The sequence below is a fragment of the Myotis daubentonii genome, chromosome 5, assembly GCF_963259705.1.
Source record: "Myotis daubentonii chromosome 5, mMyoDau2.1, whole genome shotgun sequence".
Classification (NCBI taxonomy): Eukaryota; Metazoa; Chordata; class Mammalia; order Chiroptera; family Vespertilionidae; genus Myotis; species Myotis daubentonii.
Window position 1 is genome coordinate 31332582 of NC_081844.1, and position 23283 is coordinate 31355864.

General features: G+C 54.9%; 2 protein-coding genes across 4 annotated transcripts; one reads left to right on the top strand and one right to left on the bottom strand.

Annotated features, from left to right (window-relative positions):
• Positions 1–305: 305 nt before the first annotated feature.
• On the top strand, positions 306–10776 carry SIRT6 (sirtuin 6). 2 transcript variants are annotated; one of them, XM_059697150.1, is made up of 9 exons: positions 323–434; positions 2283–2321; positions 2836–2957; positions 4929–5117; positions 7080–7139; positions 8856–8951; positions 9035–9115; positions 9669–9792; positions 9880–10776. In XM_059697150.1, exons 4-9 carry the CDS (start codon positions 4957–4959, stop codon positions 10219–10221), a joined length of 864 nt encoding a protein of 287 aa, XP_059553133.1. In that variant the 5' UTR covers positions 323–434; positions 2283–2321; positions 2836–2957; positions 4929–4956; the 3' UTR covers positions 10222–10776. The 2 variants fall into 2 exon arrangements, with proteins under 2 accessions (XP_059553132.1, XP_059553133.1); XM_059697149.1 differs by lacking the exon at positions 2283–2321 and having other exon boundaries at positions 306–434.
• Positions 10777–11407: 631 nt separating this feature from the next.
• On the bottom strand, positions 11408–21987 carry CREB3L3 (cAMP responsive element binding protein 3 like 3). Of its 2 annotated transcripts, none has more exons than XM_059697151.1 (10): positions 21842–21987; positions 21224–21352; positions 20538–20835; positions 19529–19638; positions 17353–17490; positions 16694–16800; positions 14274–14342; positions 12698–12782; positions 12385–12481; positions 11408–12185 (listed from the first exon to the last, which is right to left on the bottom strand). In XM_059697151.1, exons 1-10 carry the CDS (start codon positions 21866–21868, stop codon positions 11872–11874), a joined length of 1374 nt encoding a protein of 457 aa, XP_059553134.1. In that variant the 5' UTR covers positions 21869–21987; the 3' UTR covers positions 11408–11871. The 2 variants fall into 2 exon arrangements, with proteins under 2 accessions (XP_059553134.1, XP_059553135.1); XM_059697152.1 differs by having other exon boundaries at positions 20538–20838.
• Between the last annotated feature and the right edge of the window lie 1296 nt (positions 21988–23283).

The following is a 23283-nucleotide window of genomic DNA, read 5'->3' on the forward strand; positions in this document are numbered from 1 at the left end:
TCCGAGTCCCGGGACCCTTCTCTGTGACTGCATCCTCCGCAGGGTGGGGGCGGAGGCGGGGCATCGGTTTACTAATTTATGAAAAGGCGCAATGGCTGTGTCCCTCGCACCAGCGGCGACTGAGAACACTCACGCGGGCGGCCGCCCTGCGTCCCGCGGGCTCACAGCCCCGTCCCCGCCCCCCGCGAGCGGTGGGAAGCGCGCCGGCCTCGGTTGCCAGCAGTTAACATGGCGCCTGAGGCGTCAGCGAGAGGCGCATGCGCCTTGCAGGGAGAGGCCGGGCGGCCCCGCCTTTGCCGCGTCCCTCCCGACTTCCGGCGGAAGTGGCCTCAACAAGGGAAACTTTATTGTTCCCGTTGGGGGCGAGGATGTCGGTGAACTACGCGGCGGGGCTATCGCCGTACGCGGATAAGGGCAAGTGCGGCCTCCCGGAGGTGAGCATGGCCGGGGTGCCCCGCAGGCCGCCCTTTCCGTGGCCGCGGGCCGGGGGGGGGGCCGGGCGGCAGCGGGGCAGGGGGACTCCCAGGAGGCACCGAAGCTAGACAATGGGAGGGACTTCCCCCTGAGGATGGGTGGGAAGTGACGCCCCCCAGCGCGCCCGGGGGCGCGAAGATGCCCAGCCCGGGCGGGCGGGGCTGGTCCGAAGGGGGGCCGCGTGGCCAAGTCCTGAAGTTCTGATGGGGTTGCCCGGGATGTAGTTCTCGGCGGAAGGCGCTGCAGGGGCCAAGGCGGGGGCGGGGGCGGGATAGATGCGCTCGGGGACAGAGTAAGCTAGAGGCAGGCGAGGACAGCCCCCCATGCCAGCCCCCCGCCCCCGCCCCCGGTGCCAGCCTGGGGAGTTGGCTGTGTCCTGTGGGCGATGGAACAGGTTGTGAGCTGGGCAGGAACCTCGGATGGATGGATGTTCCCTCCAGCTACTCCGGGAGAAGTCCTCCCCCCCCCCATCCTGAGACCTCGGACTTATCACCTCCATTCTGAAGAGGAGTCTCCCCTTCTGTGAACTTGGGGGGTTGCGGGGAGATTGCCCTCATCCCATAAAAGCTGCTCGGTTCGTTCTGAGTCAGACACACATGCAAGGAGCTCTCAGATGGTGCGAATTCCTCTGGAAGCCCGGTTCCTCGCCTGCCTGTGTTGGCTTCATGCCTCAACTGTTTATTTATTTATTTTTTTTAAAAAAAATATTTTATTGATTTTTTACAGAGAGGAAGGGTGAGAGATAGAGAGTTAGAAACATCGATGAGAGAGAAACATCGATCAGCTGCCTCCTGCACATCTCCTAATGGGGATGTGCCCGCAACCCAGGTACATGCCCTTGACCGGAATCGAACCCAGGACCCTTCAGTCCGCAGGCCGACGCTCTATTCACTGAGCCAAACCGGTTTCGGCCTCAACTGTTTATTGAGCACCTACTGTGCACCAGGCACTTTCTAGGTCCTGGGGCCACAGCAGGGAACAAGACTGACAAAACCCCCTCGTTCCAGGGGGGAAAGAGAGAAGCAGCAAGTAAATATAGGAAGTGAGCTAAGGAGAGGGCCCCGGGAGGAAAGGAAGCTGGCGGTGATGAGCGCTGGGGCTGCATGGAGCAGGTGGCTGGGAGGATCCCTGAGGTGGCTTTTTCAGTGTTTTCTGTTATGGCGAAGTGCACCTTTCATAACACTTATCATCTTACCGTGCACTTACAGTCAGTGGCATAAGTATATCCATGTTGCACAGCCATCCCCACCACACACCTCCAGCCCTTTCTCATCTTCCCAACTGAAACTCTGACCTCATTAAACCCGTAACTCCCGATCCCTCTCCCCCAGCCCCTGGCACCCATCATCTACTTCCTGTTTCTATGGATTTGATTCCGTTAGGAACTTCATAAAGTGGAATCACACAGTGTTTGTCCTTTTTTTTTTTTTTCTTTTAATCTTCACCCGAGGATATTTTTCCATTCATTTTTAGAGAGAGTGGGAGAGAGAGGGAAGGACAGAAACATTGATGTGAGAGAAACACATCAATTGGTTGCCTCCTGCATGAGCCCTGACCAGGGCCTGGGCCAGGGAGGAGCCTGCAACCGAGGTACATGCCCTTGACCGGATTCGAACCCGGGACCCTTTGATTCGAAGGCCGACGCTCTATCCACTGAACCAGACTGGCTAGGGCTGTCCTTTGTGTTTGTTAACCTCACCCGAGGATTTTTCTTCCCACTGATTTTTAGAGAGAGTGGAAGGGATGGGGAGAGACAGAGAGAGAAACATCAATGTGAGAGAGACACATAGATTGTTTGCCTCCTGCAGGTGCCCTGACTGGGGCTGGGGATCGAGCCTGCAACTGAGGTATGAGCCTTTAATCGGAATCCAAGTTGAGACCCTTCAGTCTGTGGCCGGCGCTCTAACCACTGAGCACAGCTGGGGCAGTATTTGTCCTTTTGTGTCTGGCTTCTTTCACTCAAAACAATGTCCTCAAGGTTCATTCACCTTGTAGCGTGTGTCAGAATTATGTTTATCCATTCATTCATCAACGGATACTTGGGTTGCTTCTATGTTTTAGCTGTTGTAAGTAATGCTACTGTGAACCTAGGTGTATAAATGAGGTGTCTTCTGAACCAAGACCTAAAAGAGATGAGGGAGGCTAGGAAAGGAGTATTTGGGGCCACAGGGAGGACTGGGGCTTTGGCCCGAGGAAGGTGGGAGCCCTGGAGGGCTGTGGGCAGAGCAGGGACATGATGACAAGCTGCCTTTTCAGATTCACCCCCGTCGAAGCAGGGGCAGCTGGGTCTGTGGCTAGTGGCCTTGCAACTGTGGGACAGGTTCTGATCACATCACTGCCCTTTGCTCTCTCGCACAACAGATCTTCGACCCCCCTGAGGAGTTGGAGCGGAAGGTGTGGGAGCTGGCACAGCTGGTTTGGCAGTCCTCCCATGTGGTGTTCCACACGGGCGCTGGCATCAGCACCGCCTCGGGCATCCCTGACTTCAGGTCTGTAGGTGTGGAGGGGCAGTCTAGCCAGGACCTGCTAGCTGCTGAGGGCTTCCCTGTGAGGCACAGATACCCCGGCATTGGAATCCATCCTGCTGCCTTCCCCTCGCTGAGTCGTGATCCTCCGCCCCCTGGGTATTTGGGATGGGAAAGACCCCTCCCTTCAGACTTGTCCCTTTAAATCACACCCAGCATTTCACTCAGCCCAAAACTTGGTCACCTGTCCATTCCTAGCTACAAGGGATGCGGGGCTCACTGTGCATAGCTAAAGATCAGGGTACTATTACCCAGAAAACGGGGGTTCATGTCAGGGTCAGTTAGCTCCACACTCGCAAATGTTTTTCTATCAGACCTGGTACCGGGCAAGGGGCTTACCCATTTGGACCTCAGTTTCCTCACCCATAACTGAGGGTGTGAAATCTGATAAACCACCCACACTCCAGGCAGCCTGTGTGACAAGAATTTTGTAGCTGAAAAGCAAGGTTCTCAACCTGGTGGCCCCCAAATTGCTCCTGTAGTTGCTGAGTTTGCAACCCTGCCCCAAAGGGCAGGCCTATTGCATTTATACTGTTTTTCAGGTTCCTGGGCCCCCAGTAGCAGAAGATCAGATTCCTTGGAGGAATGTTAGAATTCTAAGGCATGAATCCCCTCCCCCCGCCTCCTCCATAACCTGCCATGGCTCCCCATGGCGCCACAGGAGTTCCAAGCCCTTCCCGACCCAGCCCTAGGCTATCTCCTCAACCTCCCGCTCCCGCTGTAGCCCCCAGACCACTTGCATTTCCCCAAACGCACAGGCTGTTGCCAGCACCCCAGGCCTTTGCTTACCCTTCTGCCTGAACTGCCCGCCTTCCCTCTTACAGTGTAAGGGACAGCTCAGCCTCCTCCAGGAAGCCTTCCCACAGTCCTCACACAGCCCTCACCGCCTCCACCGGCCAGCCCAGCCCTCAGGGCTGAAGGGTCTGTGCCCACAGTGTCTCCCCTGACAAGATCACGGACTCCTCGGGCAGGGCCTGGCTCCGCTCGGTCCCCAGCATCACCCAGCACAGGGCCAGGCTCAGTGCAGCGACAGTAACCTGGTTGAATTGAATAATTGATTTTGCCCTTGGTGTACCTATTCTCTCTTCTTCCTCCTCTTCCTCCCTCTCCGTCTCTCTTTCCCCCGCTTTCCCCCTTTGTCTCATTCTCTCTCTCTGTCTTTCTCTGTCTATCTTCAATTCTCTGTCTCTCTTTTTTAAAAAATCCTCACTGGAGGATATGTTTTTATTGATTCTTAGAGAAAGAGAGAAAAACATTGATCAGTTGCCTCCCGAATGCTCCCTGAATGGGGATTGAACCCACAACCTAGGTATGTGCCCTGACCAGGAATCAAACCTACAACCATTTAGTGTACGGGAAGATGCTCCAACCAAGCAAGCCACCCAGCCAGGGTTGTCTGTCTCTCTTTTTTAAAAAAAATTGATTTCAGAGAGAGGAAGGAGGAGAGAGAAAGAGGTAGCAACATCAATGATGAGAAAGAATCACTGATTGGCTCCCTCCTGTACATCCCTTACTGGGGATCGAGCTGGAACCCAGGCATGTGCCCTGACTATCAAACTGTTACCTCCTAGTTCAGTGACGGCGAACCTTTTGAGCTCGGCGTGTCAGCATTTTGAAAAACCCTAACTTAACTCTGGTGCCGTGTCACATATAGAAATTTTTTGATATTTGCAACCATAGTAAAACAAAGATATATATTTTCGATATTTATTTTATATATTTAAATGCCATTTAACAAAGAAAAATCAACCAAAAAAATGAGTTCGCGTGTCACCTCTGACAGGCGTGTCATAGGTTTGCCATCACTGTCCTAGTTCATGGGTCAACGCTCACTACTGAGCCACACCAGCCAGGCTGTCTGTCTCTTTTTATGTCCCCCCCTTGCTCTGATCCCTAAACTCTTTGTCTGCATCTCTCCCCACATGCTACCTTCAGAGGCCCCCATGGCGTCTGGACGATGGAGGAGCGGGGCCTGGCTCCCAAGTTCGACACCACCTTCGAGAGTGCGCGGCCCACACAGACGCACATGGCGCTGGTGCAGCTGGAGCGCGTGGGGCTTCTCCGCTTCCTGGTCAGCCAGAACGTGGATGGGCTGCACGTGCGCTCTGGCTTTCCTAGGTAACACCAGCTCCCTCTCTCTGGACTTTCGTTTCCTTATTTGCAGAATAGAGGTTGGTGGCAGCTCCTCCCTCGGGAGGCCACAGGGGACAGCACTTGACACCGAATAGGACTTCTCCAACCAGAGCTGTCTTTGTCAGTGCTTCCTGGGCACATCTCAAGAATTCGGTCCCCTTTTTTCAGGTCCCAGGGTGTCTGCAATCTCCCGTGAGGCGGGGAGGAGGGTGGTCAGGGTCTAGGATTTGCAGTTGCATTTTAATATTCGTCTTTATAACTTTTACTCTGAATGTGAACATTGGTTTTGGGCAGAAAGGTTGATTCCTTAATGCCAAGTGTATCTCCCTCCCTACCCACTTTCCCTGATCTTACCCTTGGGGACAATGAGAGCCCCAGTTAGTTCATACAAGTAGCCAGGCCCTCCAGGCAAGGGGGGAGGGAAAGGACTTGTCTCTGCTTGCAAAGGAGACTGAGGCAGCCGTCCTCTGCACTTCTGAAATGGGCCGAGTCCTAACTCCAGGCCTCAGGCACAAATAAAATTTCTCCAGGAGTCAGACAGCTCTTCTGACCTAGAAATGTCTCCAAGTCCTGGGCTTTCATCCATTTCAACATGTAAATACCTGAGAAAGGAAGACCCCAGCCTTCCTGGCTGGGTGACCCTATTGGAGCTGTTACTGCTGGGCACCTTATTGTCCCTCCAAGCAGAGTAATTCACTAGGTAGGTGGCTGCAGACCTAGCCCTTATGGCCCGTGTAGACGTTTGTAGAAATAAAAGCAAACGTATAGCAGATACATTCCTGTGGCACGGGTGTTGAAGGCTTCTACAAAAACACAGAAGTCCAGGTCCCTGCACCCGGGCAGCGTTGAGCTGGGGTGTGTAGGTGGATGTGACAAAGCCACCCAGAGATAGAGGGAGCCGCTGTGGGGAGGGGACAGGAGTGTATTTGGGGATTTCTCTGCCTTCAATTTCCTGACTGATGAGTTTTCGGTCAGCTCCCTCGCCTCCACCCAGGCCACTCCCAGCACCCACTGCTCACTGCTCAGTGACACCAGTCTCTGTGCGCAAACTGGGGAGACACCAATCCCCCAACACCACCTGGGTACAGGTAGGAGCAAAATGGGCCACACTCAACAACTATTTATTGAGCACCTACTGCATGCCATATCAGTTCTAGAGGCAGGACATAGCATACCAGACAGACAGAAAGCCCTGCCCTCCTGGCTTATGCTATAGTGGGAAGGAAACAGACAGCAAACAAGATAAATAAGCATATTAAATTCTATGTCCGACAGTGATCATTGCCACAGAAGAAAAAGAGAGGGTTGTGCAGGGAGGACTGTGTGGGGAGTTGCAGCTTTTAACAGGGAGGTCAGGGTGGCTATGACATTTGAGTAGGGACATGAAGGAGGTGACAGAGGGAGCCATAGGAAAGAGCCTTCCAGGCCTAATAATTGTCCCCTCAAACATCCTAAGAGTTGGACACTCATCCTATTTCACAGATGGGGATTCAGGCACAGAGAGGTTAGGTGACCTGCCCAAGGTCACACAGCAGGGAGGCAACAGTGCTAGGAGTTGATTTCATATTCCTCTGTGTCAAAGCACATGCTCCAGAGCCACCTATCACCTCAATTTCTTCCTTTGCAAACTGGGAATTAGAATTCCCATCCTTCAGACCTGGTGACATTGGGAGGTTCCACCATGCTTATGGGTGGATTTTGTTAATAGAATGGGCTGCCCAGGTATGGACGTGGGGTCAGCTGTGGGGTTAATGATTCCTTGGGCTCCGAGAGGCTGGGCCAGCTGCCCAGGGTTGCACACCTGGAGAAACCAGAAGGAGGGAGTCCATGGATCCTGTGGATGAGGGTTTAGGTAAGGCTTCCTGGAGGAGGAGGACTGGGCACCAGACCCGAAGCCTCAGGATTCAGGGAGCCCACGGCACCACCAAATGTCTTCTCCTCCCACAGGGACAAGCTGGCAGAGCTTCATGGGAACATGTTTGTAGAAGAATGTGTCAAGTGTAAGACGTGAGTGTCACGGGGGCGTGGGGGCAGGCAGGGTATGGTGACCCAGGCCCGTTTTTTGTTCCTTCCAGGTTGGGCTCTGCAAAAGGGCCTTAGGAGTTGAATCTGAGACCAAGAGACCCAGGGTGGGGGGACAGGACTGGGGTGTGACCCTGGGGGTGGGGGGCAGCAGGGCACATCTTCCTGCTGGGGAGGTGTATTCATTTCCTGTGGCTGCCACATGTAATCACAAACCAGGTGGTTTAACACAACAGAAATGTGTGTCCTCGCAGTTCCGGAAGCTAGAAGTCCAAAATCCAGGTGTTGGCAGGGCCATGCTCCCTCTGAAACCGCAGGGGGATCCTTCCGACTGCTCTGGCTTCTAGCGGTTTCTGACCTTCTGGGTGTCCCTTGGCTGTAGATGCATCACTCCAGCCTCTGCCTCTGTTGTCACATGCCTGTCTCCTCTGTGTCCCCTTTCCTACAAGGATACTAGTGTGGGACCAGGGCCACACTACTACACTGTGACTGCATCTTAACTCATGACCTCTGCAGCCACCCTCTTTCCAAATATGGTCACATTCTATTCTAAAGTACCGGGATCAGGACTCCTGCATATCATATGGGGCACACAATTCAACCCATAACAGGGTTGTGGGTTGACGGGCGTGACCCCAGGTCCGAGAAGGCTGAGCCAGAGCCCTTCCTGGAATAGGTGGGCTCTGGGCGTGTCTTGCTCTGTGGGGGAGCCTCACAGATATGGATAACTGTGGGTGTCAGTGGCAGGAGCGTGACCCTGCCCACCTCCTGTAGGCGGGCTCTTGGGGACTGGGGCACAATTGAGACCCCCCCTTCCCACACTTACACTTGTTATAAAAAATTTTTCCTCCATATTTGAAAAATGTTCACACCAATGGGGAACTCACAAGAATGTATGCTGAACTCATACTTAACCTAGACCAGAAGTTAAACCTTCCTGTAAAGGACCAGATGGGAAATATTTTCAGCTTTGTGGGTCAGACTGTTTTTCTCATGACCATCGGCTCCGCTGTTGTAGTGCAAAAGCCACCATAAATGACATAAAGGAATCGGCATGGCCATGTGCCAATAAAACTTTATTTATAAAAACATAACAGGAGGGCCAGATTTGATTCCTGGGGCCATAGTTGCTGACCCCTGAATAGATTCCCCAATATTACTGTTTTGCCACAATTTGTCTTCCCTTCTCTGTTACCAGGGTTTGCTGTGCTGTTCAAGAATAAGTGGCAGGCTTCCTTATCCTTTGCCCCAAAACCCTTAAGACATTTATCTCCCTCAAGCTTCAGTATTCTCTTCCCCAGCCACAGTGAAGTTGTTAAAGTTGGGAAATGTAAAAACCACGTAACACGATGATTCCGTCTCCACTTAATATTCCCCGTGCTCCCATTGTTGCTATTTTTCTCCTCGTCCAAGATCCAAGCCGGGTCACACTTTGCCTGTCACTGTCACTTCTCTTTAGTCTCCTTTGTCTAGAAAGTTCCTGGCCTTGCTCTGTTCCCATGCTGTTGATGTTGCGAAGCAGCTGTTCATGGAAGGCTCCCTCCCCGCATTCTGGGCGTGTTGGGTGTTTCCCTGTGCTTAGATTCTAGTCATGTAGCCCCTACTTCCCTGGGAGAACAAGGACCACTGGGTGGGGCCCTAAGGTGGGAAGGTGGTGGGCTTGACCAGGCCCCACCATCCCTCTTTCCTTCTCCAATGTAGGCAATATGTCCGGGACGCTGTGGTGGGCACCATGGGCCTCAAAGCCACTGGCCGGCTCTGCACCATGGCCAAGGCAAGGGGCCTGCGGGCCTGCAGGTGAGTGACCCCTGTCCACGCCTTGGGCTCCCGGGGAGGTGGCAGGTCTCCATACTGACTCCCCCTAACCCTCACCATCGCAGGGGGGAGCTGAGAGACACCATCCTGGACTGGGAGGATGCCCTGCCCGAACGGGACCTCACTCTTGCTGATGAAGCCAGCAGGTCAGACCCCAGATGAGCCCAGGGTGGGGCAGGCAGGGAGAGGGGCAAAAGCACAACCAGCTTCCGCACAGGGCAAGCTCCAGCTCAGAGGTGGAGTCAGGAGAGGCTTCCTGGAGGAGGCGGCTCGAACCCTATTTGGGCATTGATTTCCCCTAATAATGGCAGCTGCTAGGTACTAGCCCTCTTACATACCTGACCCTGGGCCAGGGGCTTCACAGACACGGTACTCACCACAGCCCAGGGGGTTCTACACCGGGCCCATTTCACAGGCAAGGAAACTGAGACTTTAGCTAGGTGACTCCTCTGTCCATTGCTACCCAGCCAGGATTCAACCCAGGAGTCCAGGTGTGGAGCTCCGGCCCACATCAGCAACTCCCCTCTGCCAACAGTGGGAGGGAAGCGACAGGGGCAGGATTCAGGGAAGCTGGGCCTCCTGGGGTGCACCTGGGCATGTTGCGGTAGAGTTTGAGACCCCCACCCCCAAGGGTGAGGCAGGAGGAGGGCTGCAGAAACTGTGTAGAGAGGTCAGCCTAACCCCGCCTCCCGGCCCCAGGATCGCGGACCTGTCTGTCACACTAGGCACCTCCCTCCAAATCCGGCCGAGCGGGAACCTGCCGCTGGCCACCAAGCGCCGCGGAGGCAGGCTGGTCATCGTCAACCTCCAGCCCACCAAGCACGTATGTGTTGAGCCCGCCCCTGACCTTTCCCCCAGCCCAGGACCCGATGGCCCCTCTGCCTCCACTCACATGTCCTTGCCCCAGCAGGACCGCCAGGCTGACCTCCGCATCCACGGCTACGTAGACGAGGTCATGACCCGGCTCATGAAACACCTGGGCCTGGAGATCCCCGCCTGGGACGGGCCCCGCGTGGTGGAGAGGGCACTGACGCCCCTGCCCCGCCCGCCCGCCCCCAAGCTGGAGCCCAAGGAGGAGGCCCCCACCCAGTTCGACGGTCCAGCGCCGGCCGGCCCCAAGCGAGAGCCCACAACCGAACCCCCCGCTCAGCACAATGGTTCCGGGCCCGTCAGCCCCAAGAGGGAGCAGCTGGACAGTCCTGCCCCCCGCAGGACCCCTAAAAGGGTGAAGACCGAGCTGCTTCCCAGCTGACCAGGGGGCGCGGGCGGGCGGGCTTTTTGTAGAAACCGTGCGTTTGTCTTTTTCTTACCGACTCACTTTGTGACTTGCCTCTGTCCTGGGGCAGGAGGTCTCAGGGCAGTGAGCGCTGTGCTGCAGGCCCAGGGCAAACTCGCCCTCCACGGGGGCTTCCTTTAGCGCCAGGGGCCTGTGGTCGGGGCCTGGGGAGGAGCCACCCCGCCCTGGACCCTGACCTTCGAGCTGACACCGCACTACCTTCTCTGCTCCAGCCCCCGACTCAGGACGTTTTCTGGGAGATGTGGCCACGCCCTCCCTCAGTTTCCAGCCTAAACAGAAATTAACTCCTCTGCTCCCTGAGCCCTCACACCCCCAACCCCTGCCTCCCCCAAATGGCCTTCACAGTCCCTCCAGAGGGGGAGGGGCCGACCCTCCATTTCAGAGCCAAACTTCCTGGTGGGACAGGCAGTAGAGTGTGGCACTGCCTTGGACTGAAGGGAGAAGGGCCCACCCGGCTCCCTCCAGGCTTCCAGAAAAGTCTTCAGTGCAATAAAAGCATTATTTCTCGCATCTGGGTCTGTGTGTAACACCCACAGCCTGCACCAGGTCCTGGGCCGGGAAGGAATGTGTGGCTCCCGCCGCCCCCAGGACGTCAGCCTGGCTTCCATGCAGTCCAGACGCAGGGCAGTAGCTGCTGGCGCTTCTTAAACGTTCAGCTTGTCATTGTGCGCCTGTCTGCGTGGTTTTAATATTGGCCTCGCTGCTAGGCTGCGAGCCGCGCAAGGAAAGATCCTTCGGTTGCGATTGCAGCCCTGGGACACCTGCGCAAAGGGGCAGGGCTGGGGTGACCCCTAAGAGCTCAGGTGAAACTGGGTTCCACCCCAACCCAACCCAGCGGTAACCTTAGGCCCTCAGGGGTGCGGCGAGCAGGGTGGGCAGCCCGGCCCCCTCGGAAGGAAGGCGGATGCTCTGGCAGGGCCTCTGGAGGCCGCCAACGACACCAGGACCGCGCGCTCCGGCGGCTGCCGCTCTCCACGGTGCTGAAGACATGCCTGGCGCCTCGGGCCGCCTCTCCAGCCTGGGTGCCTGAGATCCCCCCCCTCTTTACTCCCCCATCCCAGGCCCGCCCAGCCCCACCTTCTGGGGGTTGGGGAGCCCCACACTCCAGCTTCTACCCAGTTACACTCCCAGACCAGCTGCGTTCTGTCACAATATTTTATTAAGGATCACGGCAGTCAGAGAAGGTGGAGGGTGGCCATGGCCATCCCAAGTTCAGAGCCCAGCCAGGCTTAGGGGCCAGGCCCTCTGCAGTCTCAGTCACTTCCTCCCTGTGTGTGAGGGAGGGGGAGGAGTCCCCAGGCAGCGCAGTTGTTGAGGCATGCTGTGTGTCTGTCTGTCAGGGTCTATGGATCACTGTGTCTGCCTGTCCGGTCTGTGCCTGGGCCTGTGTGTACTTCTCAGGCTTTGTGGCCTCAGGGTTGCCCTGGGTCTGAGCATCAGTTTCTGCTCCTGTGTCTGGGTCCCTGGGTATGTAGCTGTGTGTTTGTGCATCTCCATCCTGGCATCTCCACAGGGGCCTCTCTCACCTCCAACCCCCTGCCTCCACTGCAGCGCCCACCACAGTGCCCCTGAGCAGAGGGGCCTGGAGTCACATCCAGGTGGCACTCACAGCTCCTCCCCCACCGCCTCCAGCCCCACCAGACCTGGGCTGAGTGCTGGCTCAGATGAGGCCCAGTCCAGCAGGGTGGCCTGGCTCAGCTCCTCTGCCCAGTTGCCCTGGACCAGGGTCGACTTGTTCAGCTCCTCTGTCGAGTTTTCCAGAGCCAGTATGTCCTGGGATTTCCAGTGCACCCTGGGGCTGCGTGGAGACCCTCCCTGAGGTGCGCCAGCCTCGGCCTGAGGTCCTGGGGCCTCGGAACCTGGCGTGGTGTCGGGGGCCACACGGGAAGCGGCGTCGTTGTGCAAAGTTCTGGAGAAGACTGAGCGAGGGTTGGGGTTCATGAGGGGTGGGGTGGGGAGACTGGTGCTCCTTCTTTCCTTGTCTCCCAGCTTCAGGGAGCAGCTGCATGGGGGGCTCCTCCCCCCTCCCCCAGAGGCCCAGTATTGGGACGTGAGGAGCCATGGGGATGTCCATGATGCAGCCCAGAGGGGACCCCGAAGGGATTCTGGCCCACCTACCTCGCACCGGTGTGAAGTCTCCGGGGCTCTCGGCTTTGTTGAGGGCAAAAGGGCTGATGGAGGGGAGGACGATGAGGGCAAAAGAGAGCAGCAGGACCTGCCAGAGATGGGGGTGGGGTCACCCCATCCCTCCACCATCCCTACAAGCATACCCATCTTTTGGGCAGGGAAACTGATGCCCAGAAGACTGGATTATGCTTGAACTGGGGCCAGGGCCATGCTACGCACACCTTTCCCCCTCCCACAGGCCAGTCTGTCAAGGCGGAAGAACCCCTTTATCCTGGGGGCCATCGGAGCAGGGGGTAGGACTCACCGCTATGCAGGTGCCTGCCTGGGCTGACTTGCTGGTGGACTGGATTACAATGGCCTGGAGTTTCTTCAGCTGCTCCAACAGGGACCTTAGTGGAAGGAGCAGCCTTGACTGAGCCCTACAGGCCTTAACCTGGCTCTCTGTCCATTTCTTGGGTTCCCCAGCATGGCTGATGTCTGGATTCTGTCCACCCCTCAAGGTCCCCCTGCTCTTACAAGTCCCAGATTTGCTTTGGTAAATCTCCAAAGGCATCCCACCCACTTCTCTGCAACCCCATCCAGGCCTCCAGGATCGCTCACCTGGACGCCAACCCAAGCCTCCTCTCTGGTCCCCCTCAGCTCTACCTCCCCTGCCCCGCTGCCTCTCCTGCCCCCACTCAGCAACTGGGGGATGCTTTCCAAATGTAAACAGCTTCTCCCAACCCTCTCAGGGCTCCCACCTCCCTCAAGCCCGCTCTGCAGCTGAAGCCCTGCACAACTTGCCCCTGTTCCCTCCCTCGCCCTCACTCACTCTGCTCCAGCCACACTGGCCTCCTCACCATGCCTCCAGCATGCTGGCCCCAGGACCTTTGCACAGGCTATTCCCTCTAAGCACACTGTTCCCCCAGGTCTCTTGGCAGCTGGTTTTTTTCTCATCCCATTAGGCCTCATCTCAAATAACACTGTATCTGACCTTCCTATCTGAAATAGCCCCGCAGCCCTGGCTGGGTAACAAAGCACCAGACGGTTAGAGCACCGTCCCGATTTTCCAAGGTTGTAGGTTTGATCCCTGGTCAGAGCACATACAAGAATCAACCAAAGGCCCTAGCCAGTTTGGCTCAGTGGATAGAGCATCGGCCTGGGGACTGAAGGGTCCCAGGTTCAATTCCAATCAAGGGCCCCGGTTGCAGACTCAATCCCCAGTAGGGGGCGTGCAGGAGGAAGCCGATCAAAGATTCTCTCTCATATATATGTTTCTATCTCTCTCTTTCTTTCTCTCTGAAATCAATAAACATATATTTTTTAAAAAAGAATCAACCAATGAATGCATAAATAAGCAGAACAACAAATCAATGTTTCTCTCAAATCAATATAAAATAGCCCTTCACCCTACTTTGTTTTTTTCCTAAGAACTATCACTATTTGTGTGATCTTTTATATATTTTTGTTTGTCTTGAGTATGTCTCCCCCTAGACTGTGTCTTTGTTCATTTGTGGTCCCAGTGCCCGGAACTATGTCTGATGCAGAATAGATGCTAAATAAACCGACTAAGTGGATGCACCCCTTAGGTGGAATTATGTATAGTTCTCCAATACACCATGCTCCTAGCCTCAGGCCATTCATATGCCATTTCCTCTACGGAGAGTAGCTTCCCCCATGAACTCTTATACATCTTTTAAGACCCCAGATCCAAATCTCCTCTGCTATGCAGCCTGCCTCCTTTCTAGGTGGAATCCTTACCCCCCACCCCCACACCCCTGCCCTCGGCTCTGCCCTGCCATCACAGAAGTTGCCCCCCTCCCCCACAATGTTCACCTCTCCTGCAAGGGATTTGGGGGCCGGTTCCCCCTGTCCTCTGCCCTGGCTGGACCAAGACTCACTGGTTCTGCTTCTCGAGATGCAAGACCTTCCTCTGAAGCTCCTGGTTCTGGGCAGTGCAGGCCGACATCCTGCAGGGACAATGTCACAGTGCCATTCAGCGTATGCCGGTCACCAATGGTCCCATCGCCTCTTCCTGTGAGGCTCCCCTTCACAGGCAGGGAACCCGAGGCCAAAGAGGGGAGTCACTTATTCCAAGTCACCCTGGCAAGTCCGAGGGCCAGGAGTGAACCCGTGTCTGCCAGGTTCCTAGGCCCCATCTCTGCATTGGTGTGGGGGCTTCATTCAAGCCTGAGCCCCCTGATTGGAACGGAATGCCGAAGTCAGGCAGTGATGCTTCCAGAGGATGAAATAGCAGGGAGTCTGGGCGTCCAAGGAGAACCAAGTGACACCGCTCACCATCCCTGCGACCTGGAGCCACTCGGCTCTCTGACGAACCTCAGGCCTCTCCTTTGTAAAGTTGGGTTACAGTTACTTAGTTCACAGAGGGGCTGGGAGGATGGCATGAAGCACAGTTGAGTAGGGGCTTGGCAGATTGCATTTGAGGAACAAGACAATGACTATGGTTCCATCTAGGGTTCTGATGGAACACCTTTCCCTCTGCATCCATCTGTGAACGTGGTCGTGGCCCAGACCACTCAGATGTGGAGTCTAAATCCTCAGATCACAGCAGGAGGATGTGTCAGTCCTCACATCACAACCAGGGAAGAGAAGAAACTCCCTCTCTGAAAGGTCCTCTTTCTAAATAACTCCCAAGATAAAGAAGAATCAGAGAACACCTAGGGTCCACATGGCAATGACAGCAGTGCAATCAAATGTGTGGGACGCAGCTAAGGTGGTGCTGAGAGGGGAATTATAGGCTTCATTCAGCTCGATGAGCTAAACAGCAGCATAAAATCCACCACCACCACCCCCCACACAAAAAGCCAGTCTAAGGACATAACAAAGCTTGCAGTAGAGATGAAAGAACGGGAAGAGAAAAATACAATTGGATGGGAGGGAAAGCCAGAAACCCATTCTTTGCAAAGAATAATAAGATACACAAACTTCTAACAAGATTGATCAGAAAGATAAAAAAGGAAGAGAAGGCACAAATCAACGAATTATTAAGAAGGGCAGAATTATAGCCCGGCCAGTGTTGCTCAGTGGTTGAGCATCGACCCATGAACCAGGAGGTCACAGTTTGATTCCTGGCCAGGGCAACAGGCCCGGATTTCAGACTCAATCCCCAGCGGGGGGCGTGCAGGAGGCAGCCAATCGATGTTGATGTTTCTCTCTCTCTCCCTCTCCCTCTAAAATCAATAAAAACATCAACACTAATAAAAGAGAAAAATGGTAATTGGCGTACGAGCTACCCTTTTCATTGGCTAATCAGGGCTATATGCAAATTAACTGCCAACTAAGATTGGCAGTTAACTGCCAACAAGATGGCGGTTAATTTGCATATGTAGGCACAATCCAGGGAGGCGAAAGGGAAAGCAGGAAGAAGCCCCCTGCCACTGACAGTGATCAGAAACCCAGGGGGGAGCTAAGAGCTGGGGGGCAGGGCAAAGGCGGCCCTGGGGCCGCCTTTGCCCTGCCCCCCAGCCATGATTGGAGAATCAGGCGCCTTTGCCGCCCTGGCCAGTGATAGCAGGAAGTAGGGGTGGAGCCAGCGATGGGAGCTGGGCACGGTCGAAGCTGGCAGTCCCAGGAGCTAGGGGTCCCTTGCCTGGGCCTAAAGCGAAGCCCACGATCGTGGGGCCGCTGCAGCTGTGGGTCCCCGCTGCCCAGGCCGGACTCCTAGGCCAGAGGCGTCAGGCCTGGGCAAGGGGCCGATCCTGCGATTGGAGGGTGATGGGGGTCAACGCCTGAGGGCTCCCAGTATGTGAGAGGGGGCAGGCTGGGCTGAGGGACACTCCCCCACACACACACCCAGTGCACGAATTTCATGCACCGGGCCCCTAGTTTTAAAATAATGGGAGAGAACGAGAAGCCATTTTATCTTAATAAATTTGAAATCGGCATCTTCACAGAAAAATATAACATCCCAAAACGGACCCAGGAGTAAGTAGGAGACCCAAATAGACCTGTAACAGTCCATAAAGTCATCCTTGGCCGTCACGACAGCTCTGGGACCAGTGATCTCAACCAGGGGCGTACACATCCCATACCCCATGTTCTGGCACGGAGCCAGACAAGATGGGTAATACCTCCCTCTCTCTTGGTACCACATATTCTGAGGACAAAGGGGCCCTGAAACCCTTGCCCTGAGCCAACTCTAGGCATATCCCATCCTTGCAACTCACATGAAAAAAGGTCTCTCTTGGAGAGGGAAGACGACTCTAATTTTGCCAGGCCTTAAACACTGTGACCTCAAGCCCATTGCATCCCTTTCTCTGGGCCTCAGTTTCCCCCGAGTGTGCCCAGGACCCAGCCTTACCGAGTCTCCAGGCCATCGATATATTCCTTCTTCTTTTTACGGCTTTCTTGGGCTGACTGTTTGTTCCGGATTTTCCGGCGGATTTTTTTCAGGACTCGCTCCTCATACTGCCAGGTGACATGGGGAACAGGCCAAGTCAGGCTAGAGGGTCTACTCTGCTGTCTGGACCCCACAATTTCACCCATTCTCTTCCCAGGGGAGCCATCCCAGGCCCGGGGACGTGGGGGCAGACTCCTGATGATTTCAAGTCCAGCTTTCCTCCCCCTAAATTCTTGCAGAGTCTCTAGGAGAGTCCTGGGTCCTGGAATCTATCCAGCTCCTATTCCCAGTTAGTAACTTGCTACCAAACTCTGTGTATGGTGCAGTTGCGCCACCTTCTGGTCATATCTGAGACCAGTGCTTTTCATGGGGCCAGCTGATGCCAACACTAATGTCTTCCAATTGGAAGGGCAAACCCGGGTGTTTGACATGACGTGAAAGGGCTGGGTGAGAACTGTGGCGAGAGAGAGAGGTCCCACTAAGTTGGCTCTGTGGATGACCTTTTTACTCCGGTGGTAGACACGCCCAACCGTTCTAGTGTGGGAGGCCTATAGGTGAGACTCACAGGCAGCTGGCGGCAGGAAGGGGGAAAGACTCAGCCAAGGGTCTCACCAACTCACCTTGGTGAGGGGCAGCTGGGTGGGCAGTGAGATGCCTTCTTTGGCCAACAGTTTCTTCTCGTCCTCGGTCAGCACTAGTTCCTGGCAGTGCCCAGTCCCAGGTCTCAGCAGGTGGGGGGCGGCCAAGGCATGCTGTTGCTATGGAAAAACCAGGGGAATTGCGTTGGGGGCAGAGAGAGGGACAGCCTTTGGGAAATGAAAGAGGGATCAGATTTGAGCAACAATCAATCCATCTGCTGTAGAGTCCCCACTGGCCGGCACACAGCCCTTTGACCCAGCAGCTCCACTTTCAAGAACTGATCTTACAGAGATGCCCTCCCACATATGCAAAAGCAGGGACATACAGGATTTTCATTCACTTAACAAAGCCTTGAGACAGCTGTTTATAGCCACCTACTACATTCCAGCACCATTCTGGGCTGTGCACACTCATTGTACCACTGTCTGCAATGGCAAAGCATTGGAAGCATAAAAATATCCAGCAAATAAGGCATGACCCGTTTGCACAATGGAGTTTTACACAACCCTGAAAAGAGCCGGCTCTCCACGTCATGCTATGGAGCAATCTCCATAATAAACTGTCAACTTAAAAGAAGGGGGGTGGGTGGCAAAACATTGTTGCATGTGGCCCACTACTTTTTATGTTAAACTTTTTTTTAAGGTATCTCTTTGGAAAAAAATTGAACCTGTGTGGGGAGCTGGGTGTCTGGGCAACTGGGGTGAGAAGGTGGGTCTCCCAATCTATGCATTTGTTCCATTGGAACTTGGACTGTGTGAATGCATTTCCCTACTCAGAATAGTTTCAATTAAATTTAAATTATTCAAGATAAACATTAAAAATGAACGAATCTTGTCATCAGAATGTCCAAGTCTTAGCAATGTCACATTTCTAAGGAACGAGAGACTCAGGCATAAAGGTGGAGCTTGGGGGCAGTCTGTCATTCTTTGGATCAAACTCCACTACCTAGAACTCCAGTTCATTGACTAGTCCAACCATTTTCTCTCCGGGGTCCAAGCCTCAGTGTGCTCATCAGTGAAATGGGGATAAGGTCTCCCACATCTTAAGGTTGTTGACATGAAGAACAATGATACTGAACTTCATGCATTTACCAAACCCAGTTAGCGTTTCCAACGCAATCATTCCCCTTTCCTATCCTTCAAGGCCGCTAGGATTCCACCTCCTCTAGGATGCCCTCCAGGACCTGCAGTGACCCTCCAGCCTCTCTCCCTTGTTGGTACACTTTCATGAGATCCCCAGAGGCTGAGCACACAGCCGGTGCTCACCCCACATCTTTCAAGTTGGGAGGGGCATTTTGGTCTAGCCTAGAGCTTGTCAGGATGACTTTTGGTATCAGACAAACTGGAGTTCAAATCCTCCTGGGCTACTTGTTTGCTGTGGCACTTGGATTTAAGCTCTCTGGGCCCTGACTTTCTCTGGGCCTTGAGGAATGAGGGCCCTAATTGGGTTGTTAGATCTGGTTTAGAGGTACTTGAAGCCCTCAGTCAGCATTCAATGGGCCCAACAGGCCCAACAGGCCAGCCCAGGGATAGAGCCTGCAGCAGCTGGGTGGCTAAAGGCAAATGAACTTCTCTATGCCCGTTTCTTTAGATGTAAAATTAAGATAATATGAGTCCCTGCCTGGCCAGGGTAGGTCAGTGGTTGAGCGTCAACCTATAAACCAGGAGGTCACCGTTTGATTCCTGCTCAGAGCACAGACAGGCCTGGGTTTTAGGCTCGATCCCCAGGAGGGGGAGTGCAGGAGGCAGCCGATAGATGATTCTCAGCTCTTTCTCCCGCTCCCTTACTCTCTGAAATCAATAAAAACTATTTTTAAAAATATATAATATGATCCCCCATCTTCAGGGCTATTGTGAATTAAAATATTATACATTTAAAGCATGTAGAAGAGTGCCTGGCCTGTAGTAGGTGCTCAGTAAGTTTTAGATTTTTTATTTTTATATTTTTTACTACCACTATAGTAGAAAATGTCCCAGCTCAGGAGATAGAGAACTCAGGACTGGAACCCACAGACTTGCTTTGGATGTGACCCTGGACGAATCCAGCCTTTGTCTGTGACTCAGTTTTTCAGTCTCTGAAATGGGAATGTTGGGGCTCCGTGCACCCCAGCGGCCCTCCCAGCTCTGATGCTTGGGAGCTGGGGTTAGAGCTGCTCACCAGGTCGCCACTGCCGGAGAGGAGGAGGTCTTTCACCGTGAGGTTGCAGCTTGGGGGCGACACTGCCAGCTCAGCCTGCTCCTCGGGATAGAGGCCGGGGTTCCACATTTCTAACCAGGGCAGACGGGGACAAAGACAGGGAGAGTGTCAGGTGGGGGGCTCTGACCTCCCAGCTTCTACCTGCCTCCTCCACCAAGGCTTCCAGGATTGGCTTCAATGTGCTAAGGATTTTTGGTACAACTTGGGGCCCCGAGGCCTGGGGTGAAGGGGGGAGACTGAGGCACCAGCCGGCTGGTGCCTCAGTCTCCCCTCTCTGGAAGGTAGAAACCCAAATCCATCAGGACATAGTCGAGGGACCCTCTCAGGAGCTGGGGGTAGAGCCAATCAGGAGAGAGAGGCTCTTATTGCCCAGGATTCTCGACCAGATTTGCAGCCAGCCAGGCCTTATCTGCCTTTGGGGCAGGGACCAGGTCTGACTCACCTCTGGCTCCCTCCCACCTGTGCCCGGCCCACTGTGAGTGAGCTGCTCTCCAGAACACAAACCTTAGAGTCTCATTCTCAAGGCGTGAAACGTGTGCCCTTGGGTAAGTAGCTAAACCTCTCTGAGACTCAATTTCTTCAGCTCTCCAAGGGGACTCACAAGAGCTCCCACTCCATTGCAAGGCTCAGAGGACAAAGGATGCCCTGCTGGGGTGTCTTCTGCATAAGGCCTCCCCCCCACCCCCAAGAGGAGGCCTTCGCCACTGGGATCCATGACCTCTCTCACTGTCACGGAGCATCTACTATGACCCAGGCCTGGGAGGTACAAAGACGAGGTTGGCGGCGTGACACCTCGTGCCACGGCCAGCCTGTCGTGGGTGCATCCCAGCTCTGTGACTTTGACTTGTTGCTTAACCTCATGGGAACTCAGTTTCACCATCTGGAAAATGGGCCCATGAGAGCATCCATCTCAAAAGGGTGGGTATGTGCGTAATGAGGTAAGGGCAGTGAGAAAAGACACAGAACTCACCCAGGTCTATGGCCACGGAGGCCTCGAGCACTTGGGCCGCTGGCCCAAGAGGCCTGTTGGGGCTGTGGGGGACAGGAAGGTAGGAGGGGCAGAGCCCCTTGCCAGACTCCGAGAAATGGCCGCCACCCGGGGCGGGGGCGGGCACATTGTGTGGAGGGGTGTCCTGGGGGTCGGAGGGCAGATCTTCGGAGATACCGCTGTCGCTGTCCGCTGGAGACCAGAGAGGAGAGCTTGGCACCGAGCCTCCAGAACCCAAGATACAGTTGAGAAATTCCTCAGAGTCCGGGGCTGGCAGGACCTGCTGGGAGGAGGGGGCGCGAGTGAGGAGGTCTGTGCTTTGCTCTGGATTGCTGTGTGGCTGTGGGCAAGCCCCTGACCCTCTCTGGGCCTCCCTTGTCCTTCCGACCAGAATGAAGGCTTGTGGGGCTCGAACACAATCATGTACCGTGAGAACACCCTCCAGCCTGGTCAAGGCACGAGCCCTGAGTTTGAGTTTGGACCCAAACGGCTGTGTGACCCAGACAAGCGACTGGACCTCGTAGTCATCACTTCTCAGGCGCCGATGCTGCCCGCCCCCTGGGGCAGCTGCGAGGTTCAGTGCAACAGTGTGCTTTGCTGAAATCACACACCATGAGCAGGAAATGCTACCGAGCTGAAGGAAGTTCTGTCTGCAGTGGGGGCCTCACCTGGTCTCCAGCGTGGCCCCAGTCCTCGCCCAGATCTTCATGTCTCAGGATTCCATCCTGTCGATCAAACAGGAGGTCCAGGAGCTCCAGGCTGTCGATGGGGCCCACCAGGCAGGTGGAGGAAGCCATCTGGGGAAGGACAGGCAGGCATGAGGGTCACACAGCCCCTCCCCTCCCCATCTCCCATCTGCATACCACCTGGGCCTGCCCAGCTCAAGTTCAATCTCCACTCAATCCCTAGGCTGGCTTCCACCTCCAAATCAGTGCTGAGGGGCTGACCCAGAGTTGGGGGGGTGGGGCGGGGGTGAGAGCCAGTTTCTTTAGAAAGTGCTAGCAGATATACCCACGGGGATCATCAACCTGGTCAGTCCCTGGAGGCGGGTAGAATCGGCCCTCTCATTCCCCCCTGCCCATGTCGTCCCTCCTGGGAGGTGGGGGCCTGGGAGAAATCAGAGAGCAGGCCTGGAAAGGAGGCCTGGTCTTGGTCACTGCGTTCTCTCCCTGGGCCTGTCTCCCATCTGTGCCATGTGTGGGGGTTCCTTCCAACGCTGGGAGCTTGGGGAGCGTTTCCTGGCAGAGACCACCTTCCCTCCACCTTCGGACCCAGGCAGGGCTCACCTTTCCAGCAGGTAAATCTCCATTCATGAGCCCGGCCAGCTCTGCCTCCAGCTACTTTCCGTGGCTCTGATCCGTAGAGGCTCACCCCGAGTCTTGTTCCTGTCTGTGGATCTGTCTCCCCACCCCCCAAAGATGCTGAAATAGTCCTGGGGTGCTCCCAGCCCACCCCCGGCTGCTGATTGGGGGACAGGCAAGATGGACAGGGTAAAGGGCCAGTGATACCAGGGCAGGCTGGGGGGAGGGGAGAGGAGGCCCGTTATCTTGATGTTTTGTGCTTTTCCTGCAGGCAAGGGGCAAAGGCCGAAGTCTGGGGTGCCTCTGCTCTGCCATGACCTCTTCCCTACTTTGGGGGACTGTTTCTTATCAGAGTCCTAGACGTCGGGATAAAGGAGAGTCCAGGGCTCCTGGCTGGTCCAGTCCGCTCCTGGGACAGAACCAAACAGGAGGACCACCCGACCTTTGCCGAAGCCGTTCTCTCCGCAGGCGCGCCCTTCCCTCATCACAGCTGGCAACCTCCTACCACCCTCCAGCCCTCCAGGGCTGAACCCTGTAACCAATTCCGTCCAGGATCTTCTCTAGTTAATTTATTCAACAACTATTTACTGAGCCAAACTTTTTTTTTTTTTTTAACGGAGCCTAACTTGTTTCCACCTCAGGGCCTTTGCATGTGCAGTTCCCTCTATCTGGAACTCCCCTCTCCTCCACCCCTGACTTGGTCACTGTGCCCATTTATTCGTGAGTGTTTGATATTTGTGAATCAGCCCATCTCTGACCCCAGCAGAGAGAAGACCCCTCCCGTGTATCTTTATCAGATCCTTGTTTTCACTGAACTCATTATTTAAAATGTTTTTGTGTATTAACTTGCTTGGTGTCTTCCCTCAGTTCTCCCCTCCCCACTGCACCCAGAATGGAAGGGCGGGGCTAGAATAGAGTCACTGCTAGGTCCTCAGTGTCCAGGAAATGCCTGGCATACAGTAGGTGCTCAATCAACTCTTCCTCATTGAGCACCTCCTATGTGCCAACCACCATTTAGGCCCTAGGGGTGAGGCAGTGAACGAGCTAGACCATAAACGAATAAATAAACCAGTAAACAGATAACTGGGTTAAGTACTACTGAGAAACTAAGCGAAACCATGATAAAGGTCCCCTGAGGACTAGAAAAAGCCCCTTTTAGAAGGTGACATTTAAGTACAGCCCTGAATGATGAGACAGAGAAGCCATGGGAGACCTAGGGGAAGGGTGTTTCAGGCCAAAACAATAGCATAAGCAGAGGCCCTGGGAGGGCTGTGCTGCCAGTGGAGGAAGGTGAGGGGCTGGGGTGCCTGCAGCAGCGGGAGGAAGAGGGAGAGAGGGAGGCGGTAAGGACAAGGAGGGCCCAGGAGCAGGGCTCTTCGGGCTGGGGCAGGCGTTTGGCTTATACTAAACATAGCAAGAAGCTGTTA

Excerpts from the sequence above, each read along its gene's own strand:
- SIRT6 (XM_059697149.1), top strand. The coding sequence starts at position 369 with ATGTCGGTGAACTACGCGGCGGGGCTATCGCCGTACGCGGATAAGGGC. Across the intron at positions 7,140-8,855 it reads GAATGTGTCAAGTGTAAGAC|GCAATATGTCCGGGACGCTG; the intron begins GTGAGTGTCACG and ends TCTCCAATGTAG. Across the intron at positions 8,952-9,034 it reads AGGGGCCTGCGGGCCTGCAG|GGGGGAGCTGAGAGACACCA; the intron begins GTGAGTGACCCC and ends TCACCATCGCAG.
- CREB3L3 (XM_059697152.1), bottom strand. The coding sequence starts at position 21,868 with ATGAATGGAGATTTACCTGCTGGAAAG. Across the intron at positions 19,639-20,537 it reads CTCCGTGGCCATAGACCTGG|AAATGTGGAACCCCGGCCTC; the intron begins GTGAGTTCTGTG and ends TGCCCTGGTTAG. Across the intron at positions 12,482-12,697 it reads AGGCAGGCACCTGCATAGCG|GTCCTGCTGCTCTCTTTTGC; the intron begins GTGAGTCCTACC and ends CATCTCTGGCAG.